Genomic DNA, 17,602 nt, shown 5'->3' with positions numbered 1-17,602 from the left:
TCTAAGTTTGAGGCCAGCCTGGTCTACAGAGTGAGTTCCAGGACAGCCAGGGCTACACAGAGAAACCCTGTCTCGAAAAAAACAAACAAACAAACAAAAATACCCAACAAAAACGAAGCATGGGAGAAAAGGTTTAACTCACAGTTCTGGGATACAGTCCATCATTGAGGGGGAAGTCAAGGAGGCTGGAGCTTATGCAGGTAGTCTGGCAAGTGTGGGAATGCTTACGTTCAGCTCACTTGCTCTAGTTTTTCCAGTCCAGCCTCCAGAGAATGGTGCTGCCCACAGTGGGCATGTCTTCCTGTATAAATTAACATAACTAAGACTCTGCTCTACAGACAAGCTCACAGCCAACCCAGTATAGACCAATGTAGTCCCTCCCTCGTTGAGATGCTCTTTCTGGGTGATACTAATGATGTCACGCTGTCAAAATAACTATCACACCCTCCTTCGAGTAGGCAGAATTACTTCTTGCTTTGAGAGTAATGCTGTGAGGGGCCTTTTGCCAGCTTCGAATAGCACAACCTCAGTGTAGATGCTTTCACGTGCGGCCGGGGCCGCTGATATCTAGCTTGGAATTCTCTAAATGTGCCTTTTCCTAAAATGTGCCACGAGAAGCAGTGTGTTAGGTAATTGAATAATAGACATGGGCACTCTAGTCAAAATGCGGTTAAATCTGATCTCTAATGTGTGTTTCTAAGCACAGTGACTCTGAGAGGTAGCGGGACAGAGATGGGGTGCAGTGCACAGCATTTCCTACACTCTCTTAAAGCTTTTCTCATTCGGCATCTGGAAGCACTCATTCCCTGAGTAAACGCTGCTGTATCCTGTCAGGGAGAATAGGAAAGGTGATCTATTTCCCTGGGTTTACTAACATTTGAAGGAAAAGATTGGCAAACCTGGATGTGCACCAAACCCACTTTGCACCATTGTGCCAGGCAAAGAGAAGTGAATGAGGCAAGTGTGGAGGGAGTGGGGGGCTGAGTCTTCAGCCTCGATCAAAGTAATGTCTCTGAACAACTGAACAGGTGGATGATAGAGTGTCTCTGGGGAGGATGGTTGTTTAGCTGAATCTGTGTCTTCGCTTTTTTCTCAGGGAGTGAGAACAGCAAGCATAGATTTTTAGCAGGATTATGTGGGGTGGCCAGAGGCTTGGGGTAGAATTCCAGGGGCTTAGGGTGGGCCATCTGGGTGGGGTTTAAATAAGAACAAGCCTGTCAGAAGCAAAGATGATGTACCATCAAGAAGTGGAAAAGAGGGGCTGGAGAGATGGCTCAGCGGTTAAGAGCTCTGGCTGTTCTTCCAGAGGTCCTGAGTTCAATTCCCAGTAATCACATGGTGGCTCACAACCATCTGTAATGAGATCCAATGTCCTCTTCCAGTGTGTCTGAGGACAACTATGGTGCACTCACATACATAAATAAAGTAAAATAAAAATGGAAGAGAGGTGCAAGTGGGAGGTAGTAGAGGACAAGACACATATTGTGGCCACTTCAGAGCCTTGCATCTTACATCTCGGTGCTTATGAAAACAGGACCCCACTGGCACATGAGATGCTGAGTCTTGAACTAGACTCCAAAAGAAATTTGTTCACTTAAAAGGGAAATAAATACCTGGTCTCACAATTAAAATGTATGCGTGTTATGTATATATATATATATATATATATATATATATATATATATATATATATTAATGAATATATATTTTATATATTTTTATAAATATATAATTTATACACATTTTACATAGAATATATATATATAGGCAGTGGTGAGAGATCATAGCATCTTTTAGAGCCTGCTGTGTGCAGATCTTCAATGTCATCCACTTAATTTCACAAGATCCAAGAGAGGACACTGGCAAGCCCCCGCCACCCCAACTCTTTTCTTGGCTCTCTCAAATAAAGAATGAAAGCATGGTTTCTCTGTCCATCCCTCCAGGTACCTCTCAATGATGACATTGTTGTCACCACAGGCCACAGCAGTGGCCTGGCCACAGTATACGTGAGTATCTGACTGGAGCAGAAGAAAGCTGTGTGTCTAGGTAACATGGAAAAAAATACTTTACTCAAAGTCACAGAAGTATGTCTTGGATTTCCATGACTAAAGTGGGACTCATTTATTTAATTCTTTTTGATGTCTTGACCATTCTCATGGTTTATTTTAAATAATAACTGATGGTCCTTGAATGCATACCCTCCATGCATTTGTGGGAAATTTTATTTTTTGCATATATATCATGCACTGCATTGTGACATTTCTGCCAACAAATGGCTACCTATATTATAGTCACGTAAGACTACAACAGCTAGTGATGTCATACTACCTTAGCTTGTATAAGTATATTCTAAGATGTTTGCACAATAAAAAATTTCCCTAACAAAGATACATATATACATAAGGCAACTTAGAAAATATCCACATTGTTACAAAGCATGAGATCTATAAATTTTAAGGTTTTGTGTGTGTGTGTGTGTATGTGTGTGTGTGTGTGTGTTTGTTCATGAGGTGCATGGCATGTGTGTTATATGGTCTGTACCATAGTTGTTTCATTTACTCGGTGTCTTTGGAGGTTGATGTTCTTTGTGTGTGTCCACACAGCTTAGAGTTGCCCACTCTGAGCAGAAATCACATCGATGCTTCTGATTATGCTTCCTCCCACCTTTTGCATGTTTGTTGCTTGAAGGACTATCTATAGATGGCTCAGAGGAATGTGGGTTGTCTGGTTTCCCCTCAATTCTTGTTGCTGTCAGTGTATTTCTGACAGTATCCTACTCATCCAAATGTTTACAGGGACTCGTTTGCCTCGAAAGTGTGTAGAGCAGTCAGCTCTTCTTAGGCTAGCTGAGAGTAGAGTAAGAAGTGAATCTGTAGGCCTGGGGAGCTAGCCTCCACGCAGTGAGATGTGTTAGCCCAGGGAGCTGGCCTGCTGCACGCAGTGAGGTGTGTTAACCCAGGGAGCTAGCCTGCAGAGTAGGCTGTTAGCATTAGACCGTGTGTGGCCAAGAGTCATCATTTGGGTTTTTCTGGTTCTTCATATTTGTTTGAACTGTGGAGTCACTGACTCATGCACATGCGCCGTTAGTGCTAGGCACCAAAGCCGCCAGTCCTCCCGTCTCCACCACAGTCCTGCCAACGGCCTTTCCATCTTCCCATTTTACATGGAATCTTCTTGTTTCTGTATCCCAACACAGGTAAAAACTGTGGTTCACAAAACTAGTGTCTCTGATGAATTTTGCAGCTTTTATTTGAAAATTGATACCCAAGATGTTGAAGGTAAGGCAGCTTAATGCGTGCAGTGTTTTAGCTACACAGTAAAAACGCCAAGCAGAGAGTGTCCATAATTAGGAAACATGTGCTTGTGCAAAAACAAACAAACAAAACAAAACGAAAACACAAAATTTCTTCATCTAGTTACTAAGTAGGGTGGTATCCAAGTAACATTACTGCCATTTATTACAATAGATGTAATAATTTTATATACCGTTGGAATTACCATTACAAATGAATATCAAATGATAGAGCAACTAAACTGTATGCATTTGGCACTGCTGCTCTGTAGTTGGTGCTTTTAGAGAATGTAGCAGGTTGTAAGGCTCCGGGTTGCTTTGACTTCTGATTGCCATTACATTGTGTAAGGATTCTATTTCAAGAAACCTCCTTCTCTCCCCAGTTTCTTTATAATGTCATTCATCTCCACCCCACCCCACCCCACCCCGCCCATGTTGTCCTTGCTGTTTCTCTAGTACTTATGGTCTTTTTAAAAATGTGCTTCCCCGCACCTTTCTTCAAATACACAAACTTCCCGCACCTCTGCTAATTGGCCCGCATGTCCAAAGCCAAGGTCACCTGTACGCTCCTGCCCTCCTCCTCTGATCTTGGCTCCAGGGTCACAATGCCCTCTGATACCTTCCTCATCCATAACTTGGGCCTGTTCCTTCAGGAAACATCTACACTAGCAGATGCAGCTCTCTCCTCCAGCTTCTTTCCAGCTTCCTTGAAAACATTGCCCACATGTACTTACCTCCTAGGGGCGGGGGGGTGGGGTGAGAGATTTGAGAACAGAGCGGAGTCTCCAGCAATGGAGACATCCTGCTGTGGTTGGTAGCTTTAAAGTCTCCACAAATGCCAACTCCCAGATCACAAATCATGTTTAAGTATGTTTAGAGACTTTCTCATTAACAATTCTATCAGAACATTCTCCAAAACAACTTTAAAAAGAAACATTTACTTCCTACTTTGTAACATGTTTGTGTGTTTCTCTGTGCCAGCATCCAGCCACTCCAGGCTCAGTGACTCTGAATACAAGCTCATAATAGCATGTGCCAGGTGAGCCCAGTTCCAATGGAGTGGGTAGAGGTTCTGAGCTCTTGCTTTTGCTGCACTACCCTCAATTTGAGCCTTCGAACATACCTAAGAATATTCGATTGTTCATTTTTGTTATTAGTGGTGGTGGTGGTGGATGGTTGGTTGGTTGGTTGGTTGGTTTGGGGAGTTTTGTTTTGTTGGTTTTTCAAGACAAGTTTTCTTCTCTGTGTAGCCCTGGCTGTCCTAGAACTCACTCTAGATCAGGCTGGCCTCAAATTCAGAGATCCACCTGCCTCTCCCTCATGAGTGCTGGGATTAAAGTTGTGTACCACCACTGTCTGACCAGTTGTTTTTAAGTGTAGAATACAGCAGGAATTCTTAAATAGCTGCTTACTCTAGAAGGCAGCTTCAGATTGCTCCTATGTCATCTCTCCTGGGTTTTGTTTTGTTTTGTCTTCTTCTGATTCAAATAGTATATATAACAACCTTTGGTGATCTTTCAGGATGGTAGAGATCTGATATAATTATTAGGGAAAGAAAATACAGAAGGTTGCTCATATGTGGATCATGTCCTGGGGATAGAGGGGAAGTATCTCATTCACCAGCAAAACCCCGGTCCTTACAGCCAGCTGCTCTCAGCTCAGGCTGCACACTTGGGTCAGAAACTTCAGTAAAACCCAAAGGCCCCATCGGATGCTGCTAGCATGGAGAACTGTTGTTGTCAAACCATGTGCTGGCTAAATGTAATGCCCTAAACGGGTAACTCTATTAGTTTCCTATTGCTGCTAGGCAGCGTCCTGGCTCACTCTGAATTAGATTCTTCTCACCATTACTCCTTCTCTGCTCTCCTTCATCTTACCTTTAGAAAGAGTCTTGTGAGTCCAGTGAATGCCTCCAAATAACATATACACACCCACCCGCACTCAAATAACCCTCAGCAGGGCAGTCCCTTCTCTGGACCTCCTCAGCAGGGCAGTCCCTTCTCTGGACCTTCCTATAAAGCATATTGAACTGCCCTACCTCTGAGTTTCTGCCAGGTTTGATTGTCCCTGACCCTGCTGTACACAAAAAGGGCCCTTTCAAAAGTCATTCCTGTGACATTCTTGACAAGATGCCTAATGCCAACGGTCAACACAGAAAAGGGGACGACGTGGCATGTCTTTTGGGGGTTGACTTGGTTTGGTTGGGGGTATTTATTTATTTTTATGGACTAAGGGCAGATGGTTCTTTAAAAAGGCAAGCAAAAGTTGTTTTTGGTTCTGTGACACTGAAGTTCGTTTGGGTAGATTCTGAAGTAACTAATCCTTATTCATTATAGACATTCTTTGCCTTCAATACTCTCTCCTGATTAAAAAAAAAATGCCAGCATAGCCTCATGTTCAGAGGTCTCTTTCATGTAGCTTGCTTTCTTTCTTTCTTTCTTTCTTTCTTTCTTTCTTTCTTTCTTTCTTTCTTTCTTTCTTTCTTTCTTTCTTTCTTTCTCTCTTTCTCTCTTTCTCTCTTTCTCTCTTTCTCTCTTTCTTTCTTCCCGACCGCTTGTTAGACTCATAAAGAGAAGCAGAGGGGGCTGGAAGGATTTCATTTCTACAACAAAATCCCTCTGGGGAAGGTTGCTGCATTTGGCAGCAGGCAAAGGGCTTCTTGAAGGAAGGATTTCTGTTCCAGGAGTGAAACAGTTCCCATGGCAACCAGTCATCAAGCTCCACTGACCTTTTCTCAGAGACTCTCCACCCTGGAGTCCTTTTGCATCCTGCAGAAGTGGTATTTGCATTTGTGAGCCAGAAATGCCTGCTCCCTCCTAACCCAGTTAGAGGATGCTTTCCAAAGGACGCCTTTGGTAGGGATGGAGTTACATTTTTATGAGTCGGGGATTTTTTTTTTACGTGCCTTTTTTACATATTGGGGTAAATGAGATTTTTAAAATTCCTAATAAGAGCTGTTTTGTGTCCTCTGCATGGGGAGGCTGAGGAAAAGATACACTTTCGAACCTCCGCGCTCCCTAATCACCTGCTTCCCAAGACAGTTGCTTAGGATGAAACCACCTGTGAACTATCTCCTCATCCGCTCTCCTGAGCCAGAGCATGCAGATGCTTTGGACTCTCCTGAGGTGAGGTTGGGACCCAGGGTCACCTTGTGTTGCTGGCTCTCTCCCTGCTTCTCCCACCTCTACCCCAGTCCCCTTTCTCCTCAGTTCTCTGACTGACTCAGCCTGCTGGTAGCACTGAACACTTACTTACCTGCCACGCCCAAGAGTCAGAAAGATGGTTTAAAACATGTGTTCATACTTCTGGAAAAATAAGAAAATGATTTGTGGAAATGGCTCAGTGAGACTGGACATGACCCAGATTGACTGATCTTCTTACAGAGAGAGGGGGGGAGGGAGAGAGAGAGAGAGAATTCTGATTTTACCCACTTTGCCTCTTCTTAACTTCAGACTAGCCAAATTCCTAGACAACGGTCTTTGAAGCATTATTTTTTTTTCGTGGAGTACCCATGCCTGAGAACCTAGAAAACAGACAAGAGTAAAGGAAAGAAGAAATATAACCAAGCACAATCTAACAGACACAGGAAGGAACTACTGACATGTTAGTGTGTTTTCTTCCAATCTATTCTTGGGGTTAGAGCTAACTTTAGAGCTGGGATTGGGACTAGCATTAGGGTTTCAGGTCTCTTTCTGATATACAACTAATATTTTACCTTGGAAGTAGTCTGTTAGGACAACTAGAATAAAAATCAAGCAACCTGGATGCATACACTGCTCTGCATGAGTCAGCTGTATAACCCTGACTGAGTGCCGGACTCTGGCTCCAGTTTCTTCATCTGTTGTCATGGAGTGGATGATTTCTGTGCTCCTGACAGGCTGGGTACTGGGACTGTTCCTCAAGGGAAACATGAGGATAAATAGCTCCAAGATCTTCTGCGCTCTAAAGCTCTCAGGGTCTCACCCATTTACCTTAATACATAAAACCAAATGCAAATTTTAAAAGCTGATAACAGGCGTAGTGGTACATCTCAGCACTTAGGGAGGCAGAGGCAGGCAGATCTCAGTGAGTTTGAGGCTAGCCTGGTCTACATAGGCAGGTAGCTTCAGGACAGCCAGTGGCTACATAGTGAGACCCTGTCTCAAAAAATATAAATAGGTAAATAAAGGCTGCTAAGTAACAGGGCCTTTTCTTAAAGAATCTTATTATTTATTCAATCCATCTCTGAATTATTAATCAATCTCTGATTTATTTTAGCTACAAGCCCAGCAAGGAGGAGTCGACATCCGGGTCCTCCCATGCGGTAATGGATATATCACTGCCGACTGGAATGGAAGCAAACCACGAAGATTTACGTGCTGCAAGTGTTCTCTTTGAGATGTCATGAATGCTTGGGTTTCTTTCCTATGTTATTTTATGGGCAGACTTCTATTCTTTCACTTCAATATCTCACTCTCATACAACCACCCAAAATATTCTTTCTAAAACAAATATGTATCTGTGATTTGACTTATGAAAATGATGCAGGAGCATGCGCAGTGATGCGCTCAGTCCAGAACAAGGAATGGTCCTTCCGCTCAGAGTAGTAGGCTGTGGTGCGGCTTAATATTCCATCAATGGGAAAGTCTAAGTAAACACAAGGACTAGAAAAGTAAATTCAAACTCCCCTCCCCACTTTCTTCCGTAGCTTGTGGAAGGAGTGGATCAACTACTAACTAATTACCAGATCAAAGATGGCCATGTCATTCTGCAACTGAATTCGGTAAGCTCCGCCCCTCAGCATCCACACCTTAGCACCACGTCTTCACAGGCTGAAGCATTGTGAATACCTCTTCCCCACACCTTCCTTAACACCTTGACTTTGTCAAACAGATCCCCTCTAGAGATTTCCTCTGTGTCCGGTTCCGGATATTTGAACTTTTCCGAGTTGGCTTTCAGAATCCTGCTACCTTCACGGTGTATGAGTATCACAGACCAGGTAACTGGCTCTGATCTACGCTACGGTTTCTCAGAAGACCCTGCTGCTGTCTTCCTGTAACTTAGAAATGCAAGGAGGCCCGAGAGTCTTAGAGACTGCATTTCTTAGTGCGAAATTCAGAAAGTCTAACCTGTACATTCATTTTTCAGTTCTGCATTTAAGCAACTTTGTCATCAGGCCAATCAGCTCACATTTCAGCTTCTTCCTTTTTCACACAATCGGACTGTGTCACCCTCAATATTCAAATGCTTTGCCTCAGGTTCCTTTGTGGTAGTCACTGCCTGTGTTCCTTCTTTAGAGAAGCCCGATTACTGTTCCAATTTTGTTTCCTACTCCCAGAAAGAACCCCACCCTTTCTGTATTCTCACAGTTGGCACAAACCAATAGTTGCCACCTTGCTCTGGAATGGCATGGTTAATGCCATTCCCACCAGTCCCTGACACATGTTCATGTTCATGCCCTTGGTGTGAACTCAGTTCAGCTCCTTCTGAGAAGGTGAGGGACCACACACAGCTTTTTATCCACTTTGGGCAGTTCTGTTTGTTAAAAAAAAAATCCTAGCCGGGCATGGTGGTACATGCCTTTAATCCCAGCACTTGGGAGGTAGAGGCAGGCAGATTTCTGAGTTCGAGGGCAGCCTGGTCTACAAAGTGAGTTCCAGGACAGCCAGAGCTACACAGAGAAACCCTGTCTCAACCCCCCCCCCAAAAAAAAAGAAAATCCTTAAGTGGAGCAAATGCTGACCCTAGTTTTATCCTCTGAAATCACATAGAATACAGCTAGTCTCTCTTCTCATATATATGCATATATGTGTGTATATGTATCTATCACACATGTGTCTTGAGTGCATACATGTGTTTGTGCACTTGCATGTTCATTAAGCCTAAATAATTATAATTCCTTCTAAAGACCCTGGAGTAATATAATTTACTTTCTTCTCATCTTTTGGAACATAAAATACCTTCATCCTAAGAAGTGACTATTAAATAGTAAAATTCTGAGCACTGAGCCAAAATAACAAAGGGGGAGGGGGTCTTCTTCAGGATAGCTCATTCATATTTAACCTCCTCAAGCCTGGCCCTTTTAAAGACCATCTCTGAGGCCCCTTGTAAGAGATTCAGTGGCCAATAAATACTGTGTTTCAGCCCAAGCACTTTCTGTAACCGTGTTTCCGTCCTCACAGATAAGAAGTGCACCATGATTTATAGCATTTCTGATACCAGGCTTCAGAGAGTCTGTGAAGGAGCGGATTGCAAATGCGTGGAAGGTAAGTAAGCGCTTGCTCAGTCTGCCTTTGCCTGTCTGAAGGTCATTTGGGGAGCTGCTTGGCCAAGCAATCCTTTCTCTGAAGTAGATACATAATTGCAGCTGACTGAAAAGTGACAATTCCTTACAGCTCCTGAACACCTGGGTGGGACACTGTTCAAGAACAGACAAAGGCCACCCAGATGGCTGTTGGGGGGGGGGTGTCTAGGGGACACAATGTGCTTTCCTTTTTACTTTCACCTACTTTTTTTTTTTTTTTTTTTTTTTTTTTGCAAAGGACAATAGCCAAAGAGAACAGAGGTGGGGCTTGGCCACCGCCTCTTTTCCTCTCTCTTTTAATTCTGGGGAATCATTTTATGTTCCATTAGACTCCAAAAGTGAAAAGTTACTCCCCACTCCCTTCCTTCAAGGGAAGGATGTGCATTTCTGAAGAGCTGGCTGTGGGACAAATAACCATGTGATCACAAGTCCATGTTCAAGTCTTTGGTCAGCTGGTTTCACTTTTATTGTAAAATGTTTCCTTTCACTGAAGAGAAGAAAATGGACAGGTCTTCGGAACAGTGAAGTTCTAGAATGCCTCAGGGCTCATTAGAGATTGCTCACTCCCTCAGAGAAAGCCTGTTTCAGTAGACTAACCTAACTCTCACCCTTCTCCACCCCATCCAGTTGACTGTGCGCAACTGCAGGCAGAAGTGGACCTGGCCATCTCTGCAGACTCCAGGAAAGAAAAAGCCTGTACACCAGAGATTGCATATGGTGAGTGCAGACGTTCAACAGCGCTCTTTAAACACGACATGTCAGCAGTGCCTGTTTGATGAGAGAGATGAGACACTGCTCACCCGTGGCGCTCCATGGAGATCACGTTCCTCTGGGTCCCTTGTTTGAGTAGAGGTACTACACTTATTCCAAGAAAGCGTTTGAAAATCCACAGAAGTTGGGACTTAAGGGATAGCCCAGTGGTTAGGCAAGTGTAATGCTCTTCCGTAGACACTGAGTTTTATAACCTCTGGTTTTCCACAAACGCCCCAGTGCCTGAGTAACAATTTGGAGGTTTATTTATTTATGAATAAAAGCCTAGACCATAGGCTTTGGCTCATTCCCTGACTAGCTGGTAACTTCTATAACCTATTTAAACTGTTCTGTCTACCACATGGCTAGCTCGCTCTCCTCCACTTCATTTGTCCAATTTCCTCAGGGTCTGGGATGACCCTCCCACCTCTGACTATCTCCCAGAGTTCCAGTCTCTCTACTGGAACTCCTATATTCTGCTTCCTGCCTTTTGCTAGTAGGCCATCCGGTTTTTATCGACAGGTGATGTTTCCACATAGCACACAGGAGATTGTCCCTATAGAGTTTAGTTCCCAGAGCCCATGTTGAACAGCTCACAACTGCCTGTAACTCCATCTCCAGAGATCCAGCCTCTGACCTCCATGAGCACCTGCGTACATGTGCACAAACTATGGGGCTCTGAGAATCGCTGCACAAACCACTCAAACACCAATCTCAGGGATGGCTTATTGACCACCACACCCCAAGACTGATTGACCAGGGCCATGTTGCAGGCTTCAGAGCTGAACCATGGCCTTGAGTCAAGCTCCTATAGGGCTTTCTAAGCCTGTGTTCTACAAACACCTCTAAGTTATCCCACCAATCATGATTTAGGGACAGGGGACTTCCTTAGGAATATGTCTTTGTTGTACACTTATTCTGCCCCCATTGCTTGGGGTATTCAACTGTGGCAGGGGATTTGCCTTGTCTAACATTCATGTCTTGTCAACCAGGATGCCAGTTACCCACATACATGTCTTTTTCTGCTAAGTAGGATCTCAGTTTCCAGGGAGGTCTTGGGAACTTAAACTTTACTTGACCCCTATTCAAGATGGAAGCCTTATTCTAAATAAGTGCATGTGGGGTTCATCCCAAGGGAATGTTAAAGCAAATACCATAAAAGTTTACACCCCGGGGCATGGGGTGCTACTATATAGTTGGTTCAGATCCAAGCTTATAGTGGGTAACTATATAAAGCAATTCTACTGACTTTTATTGTGATTGGTTTCTTTTTTTTTTTTTTTTTTTTTTTTTTTTTTTTTTTTTTTTAGGGACAGGGTTTCTCTGTATATCCTTGGCTGTCCTGGAACGCACTTTGTAGACCAGGCTGGCCTCGAACTCAGAAATCCACCTGCCTCTGCCTCCCAAGTGCTGGGATTAAAGGCGTGCGCCACCACGCCCGGCTTTGTGATTGGTTTCTAAGGGCACAGAACATAACGGATGTATAATCAACTTGGGCATGAGAAGATTTCCCAGTAACAGGAGGAACAGCATATGAAAAAGTTTCCTTATAGTATCAGTAACAACAGAAAATGGCAGGCTGGCCAGGTAGCAGTTACCAAGGCCTTAACATTCCATCTAGGTCTCTCGTTTTAGATTTATTTATTTGATTTATATAAGCACACTATTATTTTATTTATATGAGTACACTGTAGCTGTCAGACACACCAGAAGAGGGCATCGGATCCCATTACAGATGGTTGTGAGCCACCATGTGGTTGCTGGGAATTGAACTCGGGACCTCTGAAAGAGCAGTCAGTGCTCTTAATTGCTGAGCCATCTCTCCCCCGCCCCCCAATCTAGGTCTTAATATTTTACCTAGACCCTAACACAAACCTAACACAGACACAAAGATAGTTTTAAATTTTATTTTAAATTTTAAAATTAAATTAAATTAAATTAAAATTAAAGTTTTTAAAATACACATAACTTTAAAATTTTAAGAAAGAGATAGAGAGGGAGAGAAGCCACAGTCTTAAGATTTCACCTGTGTGTTCTTACAGTGGCTAAGCAGAGGCAGTAGAGCAGAGGAGGAAAAAAAAAGGTTACTACTTTAAATTTCTCTTTAAAGCAAAGATGGCTACTAAATTGTGTGTGGGGGGGGGGGGGTTGTTGTTGTTTTGTTGTTGTTTTTGTTGTTGTTTTTGTTGTTGTTGTTGTTTTGATGTTTATAGAGTCACTATCTATGCCTGAGGCTCTCTTTATTTCTCTTTGTCTGGAGCTCAGCTCTAAGTTTCCATGAACAGGGGCGGGCTGTCTCAAGTCCCTGAGAGAATTAAGTTCTTGTGTTTCTTGAATGAGAATGGCCTCCATAGGCTCAAATAGTTGAATACTTGGTCAGCAGTTGGTAGACCTGTTTGGGAAGGAGATGTGTCACTAGAGGTGGGCTTTGAAGTTTAGTTTCAAAAGTCCAAGCTATTTATTCCCAGCCCCCCCTCCCTCCCTCCTTCCACCTGGAGGGTCAAGATATAAGCTCAGAGCAGTTCTGTCATCTTGAGCTCTGCTGTCATGAGCCCGAACTCTCTGAAGCCATAGGCTGTTCTTTCTGCTATGAGTTGCCTTGATCAATGTATCTAATCACATCAAGGACATTAAATGTTTGCTCAAGGCCATGAGGCACATAAAACAGGAAGATATTTATGAAATAACTTAAGTGACCCTGGTCCTGATGTTGGTGCACCGCTCTCTACATAATCTTCTCTGTACAATTACTGATGTCAGAATGGATTTTGGATTCTTTCTATATTTCTTTCCTTTGAGGTCTTCATCATTTTTTTTTAATCTAGAGATTTGGCTGAGGAGGGGATTGGGAAGGAAGATCTTTGGAATGAGTGAGAGCTACTTCAGGGCACCCTTGGCATTTGTCATCCTCGTCCCTCACCTAAGGGCAAGCCCCAGCTTCCCCCGAAGGCAGCATTGGTAGTGTTCATTCACCATGGTTTGTTTTCACCAGCTTATAAGGTCAGGATCACATCAGCCACTGTAGAAAACATTTTCGTCAAGTACACTGCGAGTCTTCTGGCTTCTTACAAAACAGGTAAGAACTCCTCCTTCCCTTGAATACTTGAACCAGGCGCCGTGTGAACCAGGCGTTGGATCGGGCACAGGGGAGATGACTTAACTACAGGAGCAGGGGTCTCACCTTCACGAACCTTCTGATTCCCATGGAATGCTCTTATCACAGACTTCAGCAAATGCTCTGTATGTCGGCAAACGACATAGCCACCTTTCGCCTTCAGCGTTTCAATTTAAGTTATTTAAAACACCCTTTTAAAATGTGTGTTATTTAAGCAACACATTTATTCGTGTGTGCATGCGCATGTATCGATGATGTGCATGGGGGAGATCAGAGGGCAACTTGCAGGAGGTGGCTTTCTCCTTCTGCCACTTGGCACTTGGGCATTGGGCTCAGCTCATCCCTCTTGGAACCAAGTAACTTCCCTGCTGGGCCATCTTGCTGGCCCTTAAAACACATTTAAAATGGAATAAGTGATTTATTAAATAACTTAAGCGTATTGCCCTATTGATATCTTCCAAACAACTAATCTCCCATTTCAGTGACTGTGAATTCTCCAGTAGGTGGGATTAGAAGTCTGAATCTTAATGCATTTTTAGTGACATCTATCATCTTGGTAAATTCTGTCAAGAATTTCAAGTCAGAAAACACTTTGTTCTTAGAGAGAGACAGAGGGGGAGAGGAGGAGGGAGGGGAGGGGGAGGGAGGAGAAGATTAGATTGAGGTATAAAGATATAAAAAGGTGGGGGGGGGGCTGGGGTATAGTGCTACAATGCTTACCTAATCTGTTCAAGACCCAAATTCAGTGTATGTTACTATTACAACAGAAGTGAACAAGAAAGGCTTAGCTAATACTCTAAGTGTTAGCTTAGACATGAAAGTAGGCTTAAACACAGGTGAAACTCGACAGGCCAAACATGGGAAGACTATGTTCTGGGCAGAAGTATCAGGTCATGGCTACTTCTGAGTCCCTTAGGAGTCCCAGAGTTATCTTCCCTTAAATTTGTAATCCCTTCACACCATATGCCTTTCTAAAAAGCTGACCACTGCCAGCTACCAAATACTGTGTTAGTTAGGTACATAAGTAACGCACAGTTCCTGAACAGTGGTCCCGAGGCTTTGAGAGGCTACACCACTCTGTGGCTTTTGCTTTGTTCTTGGTACTTTTCCTGTGGTATAACCCATTCTCCCTAGAAGTTCTGCAGTAATTCTGTGTCAGTGTTCAGAGGAGGGGCTAAGGCCTAACTACAGGGAATATAAGTCAGTGGCCAGAGGCACACAGTGGGAACCAGCACTGCTGGGCTTTAACCTGGACAGTCTGGCTCCAGAGTCTCAGTCAACCACAGGAGTAGAACATCTTCAGCAATCCTCTCTGAGGATGGGAGCGGCTCGAGAGAGGTCATAGCTAAGATTAATGTGACCGTGATAAGCTGTCTTGTGTGTATGTCTCAGGGGAAGCTGCTGCTGAGGACTCTGAGGTCACCTTCATTAAAAAGATGAGCTGTACCAATGCCGACCTGGTGAAAGGGAAGCAGTATTTAATCATGGGCAAAGAGGTTCTGCAGATCAAACACAATTTCAGTTTCAAGTAAGTCACCAGCAATAACCTCCTCTCAGGCTTGATTGTCCTTTAATACATTCGAGTTCCATTGGTACCTTAATTTCAACCAGTGAATCATTAGGAGTATTATTGGCCACCATCACTGTACCTAAAGCCTTGACTGAGGGATCAACCAACCAAGAGCCTGATGGAAATTGAGAATACATGTCCACATCCTCTGGCCACCAGCCTGCTCCCTCATATGCAAAGAGTTCTGATTATAAATAGGATGTTTAAATATGCACCTTATTACCTGTAAAGAGCTGGCCTTCTGAGCTGAGATGACAGCTTCATCAGTAAAGTCCTCGCTGGGCAAGCATGAAGAACTGACGTCAAGGACCAGAACTACATCAAAACAAAGAAACAAAAACAAAAACCAAAGCAGGCATTGGATCTGGAAAGATGGCTCTGTGATTGAAAGCACAGGCTGCTCTTTCGAAGGCTCCAAGTTCGACTCCCAGTACCCACATGATGGCTTCCAATAACCTGGAACTCCAATTCCAGGGGATTGTACACTCTCTTCTGGGCTCCACAGGCACCAGACAACATGTGTGGCGCACATACAGGCAGACAAAACAGCCACACACATTAAATACATAATAAATAATCAGGTTTTTTTGTTTTTGTTTTTGTTTTTCAAGACAGGGTTTCTCTGTGTAGCCCTGGCTGTCTTGGAACTCACTCTGTAGACCAGGCTGGCCTCGGACTCAGAAATCCGCCTGCCTCTGCCTCCCAAGTGCTGGGATTAAAGGCATGTGCCACCACGCCCAGCTAATAATCAGTTTTTAAAAAAAAACAAAACAAACACACACTAAGTGGTGCACACTTGTGGTCTCAGCGCTGGAGAGACAGACAGGTGGATCCCTGGGGCTCAAGTGTCAGGCCACCTCACCTGCTGGCAAGTTCTAGGACATTAAGAGGCTTTGTCTCAAAAAAAAAAAAAAAAAATGTAGTCAGTGCATGAGGAACAACACACACACACACACACACACACACACACACTTACTTTACCATTAAGTATGGAACACTGCTGCACCATTATCAATACCAACACTGTTTCCATTTTGCCTTGATAGGTATATACACCCTCTAGATTCCTCCACCTGGATTGAATATTGGCCCACAGACACAACGTGTCCATCCTGTCAAGCATTTGTAGCAAATTTGAATGACTTTGCTGAAGACCTCTTTTTAAACGGCTGTGAAAATTTCGGATGAGCGAGGATTCCTCCTGCCTGCAGCATGAGTCGCTCCTCCTAGGAGCCAGGCTGTCTTGGAAACCTAGCCTAGAATCCGATAAACTTTCTTTAGAGTAAAGCACAAGCTGATGAGTTACAACTTTGTGAAATGCTATAGCCTTGAGGGGAGGCGAAGACAGGTCCCCCAAGGCTATGGGACATCAGTACCAATAAACTGAAACAACTCTGTAATGTTAGCAGTCTGGGGCATTTGTTGGGGCGGGAAAAAGAGACCCACTGAAATTGTAGCCCCTTATCAAAACATGGCCTTGCTTGAAAGAAAAATACCAAGGACAGAAAATGCCATAAAATCTTGACTTTGCACTCAACTGTGTTGAAAATGGTGTTATTTTATGCTGGCTCAGCCTCAGGCACACGGGGGATGGGGTGGGGTGGGGAGATGGGAGAGTAGAGGAACTTGACCCTGGAAGGCCACCCCCAGCCTGGCCTCCTGGGCAGGCAGGGGAGTTGCTCCCCGCTCTTGCTTTCTCTGTGCCCCTGACAGGAAAGCCTTTTGCTCTCCCAGCTGCCTCTCCCTCTCAGTATCCATTTCCCCTGGAACTTACTCTTGCCAGTAATTGCTCTACCAGAAGGCAAAGCCCCGTGCAAAAGCCCAGGGAAAGGAAACCAAGACTGGGGAGACTGTCATTCTGGCCCGGATCTAGTCTCTCTTGGATCCTTAGTCTGCGCTGTACACAATGACTTACACAGGGGTTAGATTTCAAGTGACATCGTGTGTCGCACTTCGGGTCTCAGGAGTTGGAGTAGAGATTCCCCACTCAGTGGCTCCAGAGTGTCTCCCAAAGTACAAGGATGCTCATAATCACCATTTTAGAGTGACCAAAATGGAGGCTCCAAAACATAAAGCAAACCCCGGGGGTATCCAGGGCCACACTCTGGCCCAGCCCTCTACTTGCACGACTTGATTTTTTTTTTTTTTTTCAGATGAAAGCAAATGTAACCAGCGGTTCTTAAAGCATAGGCTAACTGAATTAACATAAGAAATGTGCAAATAGGTCTCTGACTGGGAAACTAGGACAAAAGGAATCTGCCCTTCACCATGGCATCTTGAGGCTTCACAGCATGTCTCATTATTGGCAGAGACTTTTCTACTTCCAGGAACTTCTGTGTCACTGCCCACAGTGCGCATGCAGCCACTTCGCCAAGCAAGAGTGAAAGGGCTCCAGTGTGCCTGCGCCTGGCCCCAGCCTCTCCTTGCTGAGGGCTGGGGGGGGGGGGGGGGGAGCTGCTTCCATGGCACAGGCCTCCAGGCTGGTAGGCTTCTGTCCCCAGCTGTGGTGGCAAATAGGCCAGACCACAGTCACCTGATGAAGCCGTAAATGAAGCTGAACTGTTGATAGCGTGTGTCAGCTCCTCCTCTACC

General features: G+C 44.2%; 1 protein-coding gene and 1 long non-coding RNA gene across 2 annotated transcripts in view; both read left to right on the top strand.

Moving 5' to 3' along the window:
* LOC110317539 (complement C5) overlaps positions 1 to 16,547 on the top strand; it is an 80,543-nt gene extending 63,996 nt beyond the window's left edge. Inside the window, exons 30-40 of the mRNA XM_029536963.1 lie at positions 1,944 to 2,006; positions 3,197 to 3,278; positions 4,274 to 4,331; positions 7,550 to 7,652; positions 7,980 to 8,054; positions 8,165 to 8,270; positions 9,454 to 9,537; positions 10,203 to 10,292; positions 13,318 to 13,401; positions 14,833 to 14,968; positions 16,057 to 16,547. Coding sequence (XP_029392823.1) covers positions 1,944 to 2,006; positions 3,197 to 3,278; positions 4,274 to 4,331; positions 7,550 to 7,652; positions 7,980 to 8,054; positions 8,165 to 8,270; positions 9,454 to 9,537; positions 10,203 to 10,292; positions 13,318 to 13,401; positions 14,833 to 14,968; positions 16,057 to 16,198 — 1,023 coding nt within the window. The 3' untranslated portion in view covers positions 16,199 to 16,547. The remainder of the gene's footprint in view (positions 1 to 1,943; positions 2,007 to 3,196; positions 3,279 to 4,273; positions 4,332 to 7,549; positions 7,653 to 7,979; positions 8,055 to 8,164; positions 8,271 to 9,453; positions 9,538 to 10,202; positions 10,293 to 13,317; positions 13,402 to 14,832; positions 14,969 to 16,056) is intronic.
* LOC115063622 lies at positions 5,853 to 7,036 on the top strand. Its single transcript, XR_003843474.1, has 3 exons — positions 5,853 to 6,147; positions 6,273 to 6,417; positions 6,745 to 7,036. It is a non-coding gene; the product is annotated as an uncharacterized LOC115063622 (long non-coding RNA).
* Positions 16,548 to 17,602: the final 1,055 nt, after the last annotated feature.

This window comes from Mus pahari, chromosome 3, assembly GCF_900095145.1.
Source record: "Mus pahari chromosome 3, PAHARI_EIJ_v1.1, whole genome shotgun sequence".
Taxonomy (NCBI): Eukaryota; Metazoa; Chordata; class Mammalia; order Rodentia; family Muridae; genus Mus; species Mus pahari.
Note: the sequence above shows the minus strand (reverse complement) of the source record. Positions and strands in the feature narration are given on the sequence as shown.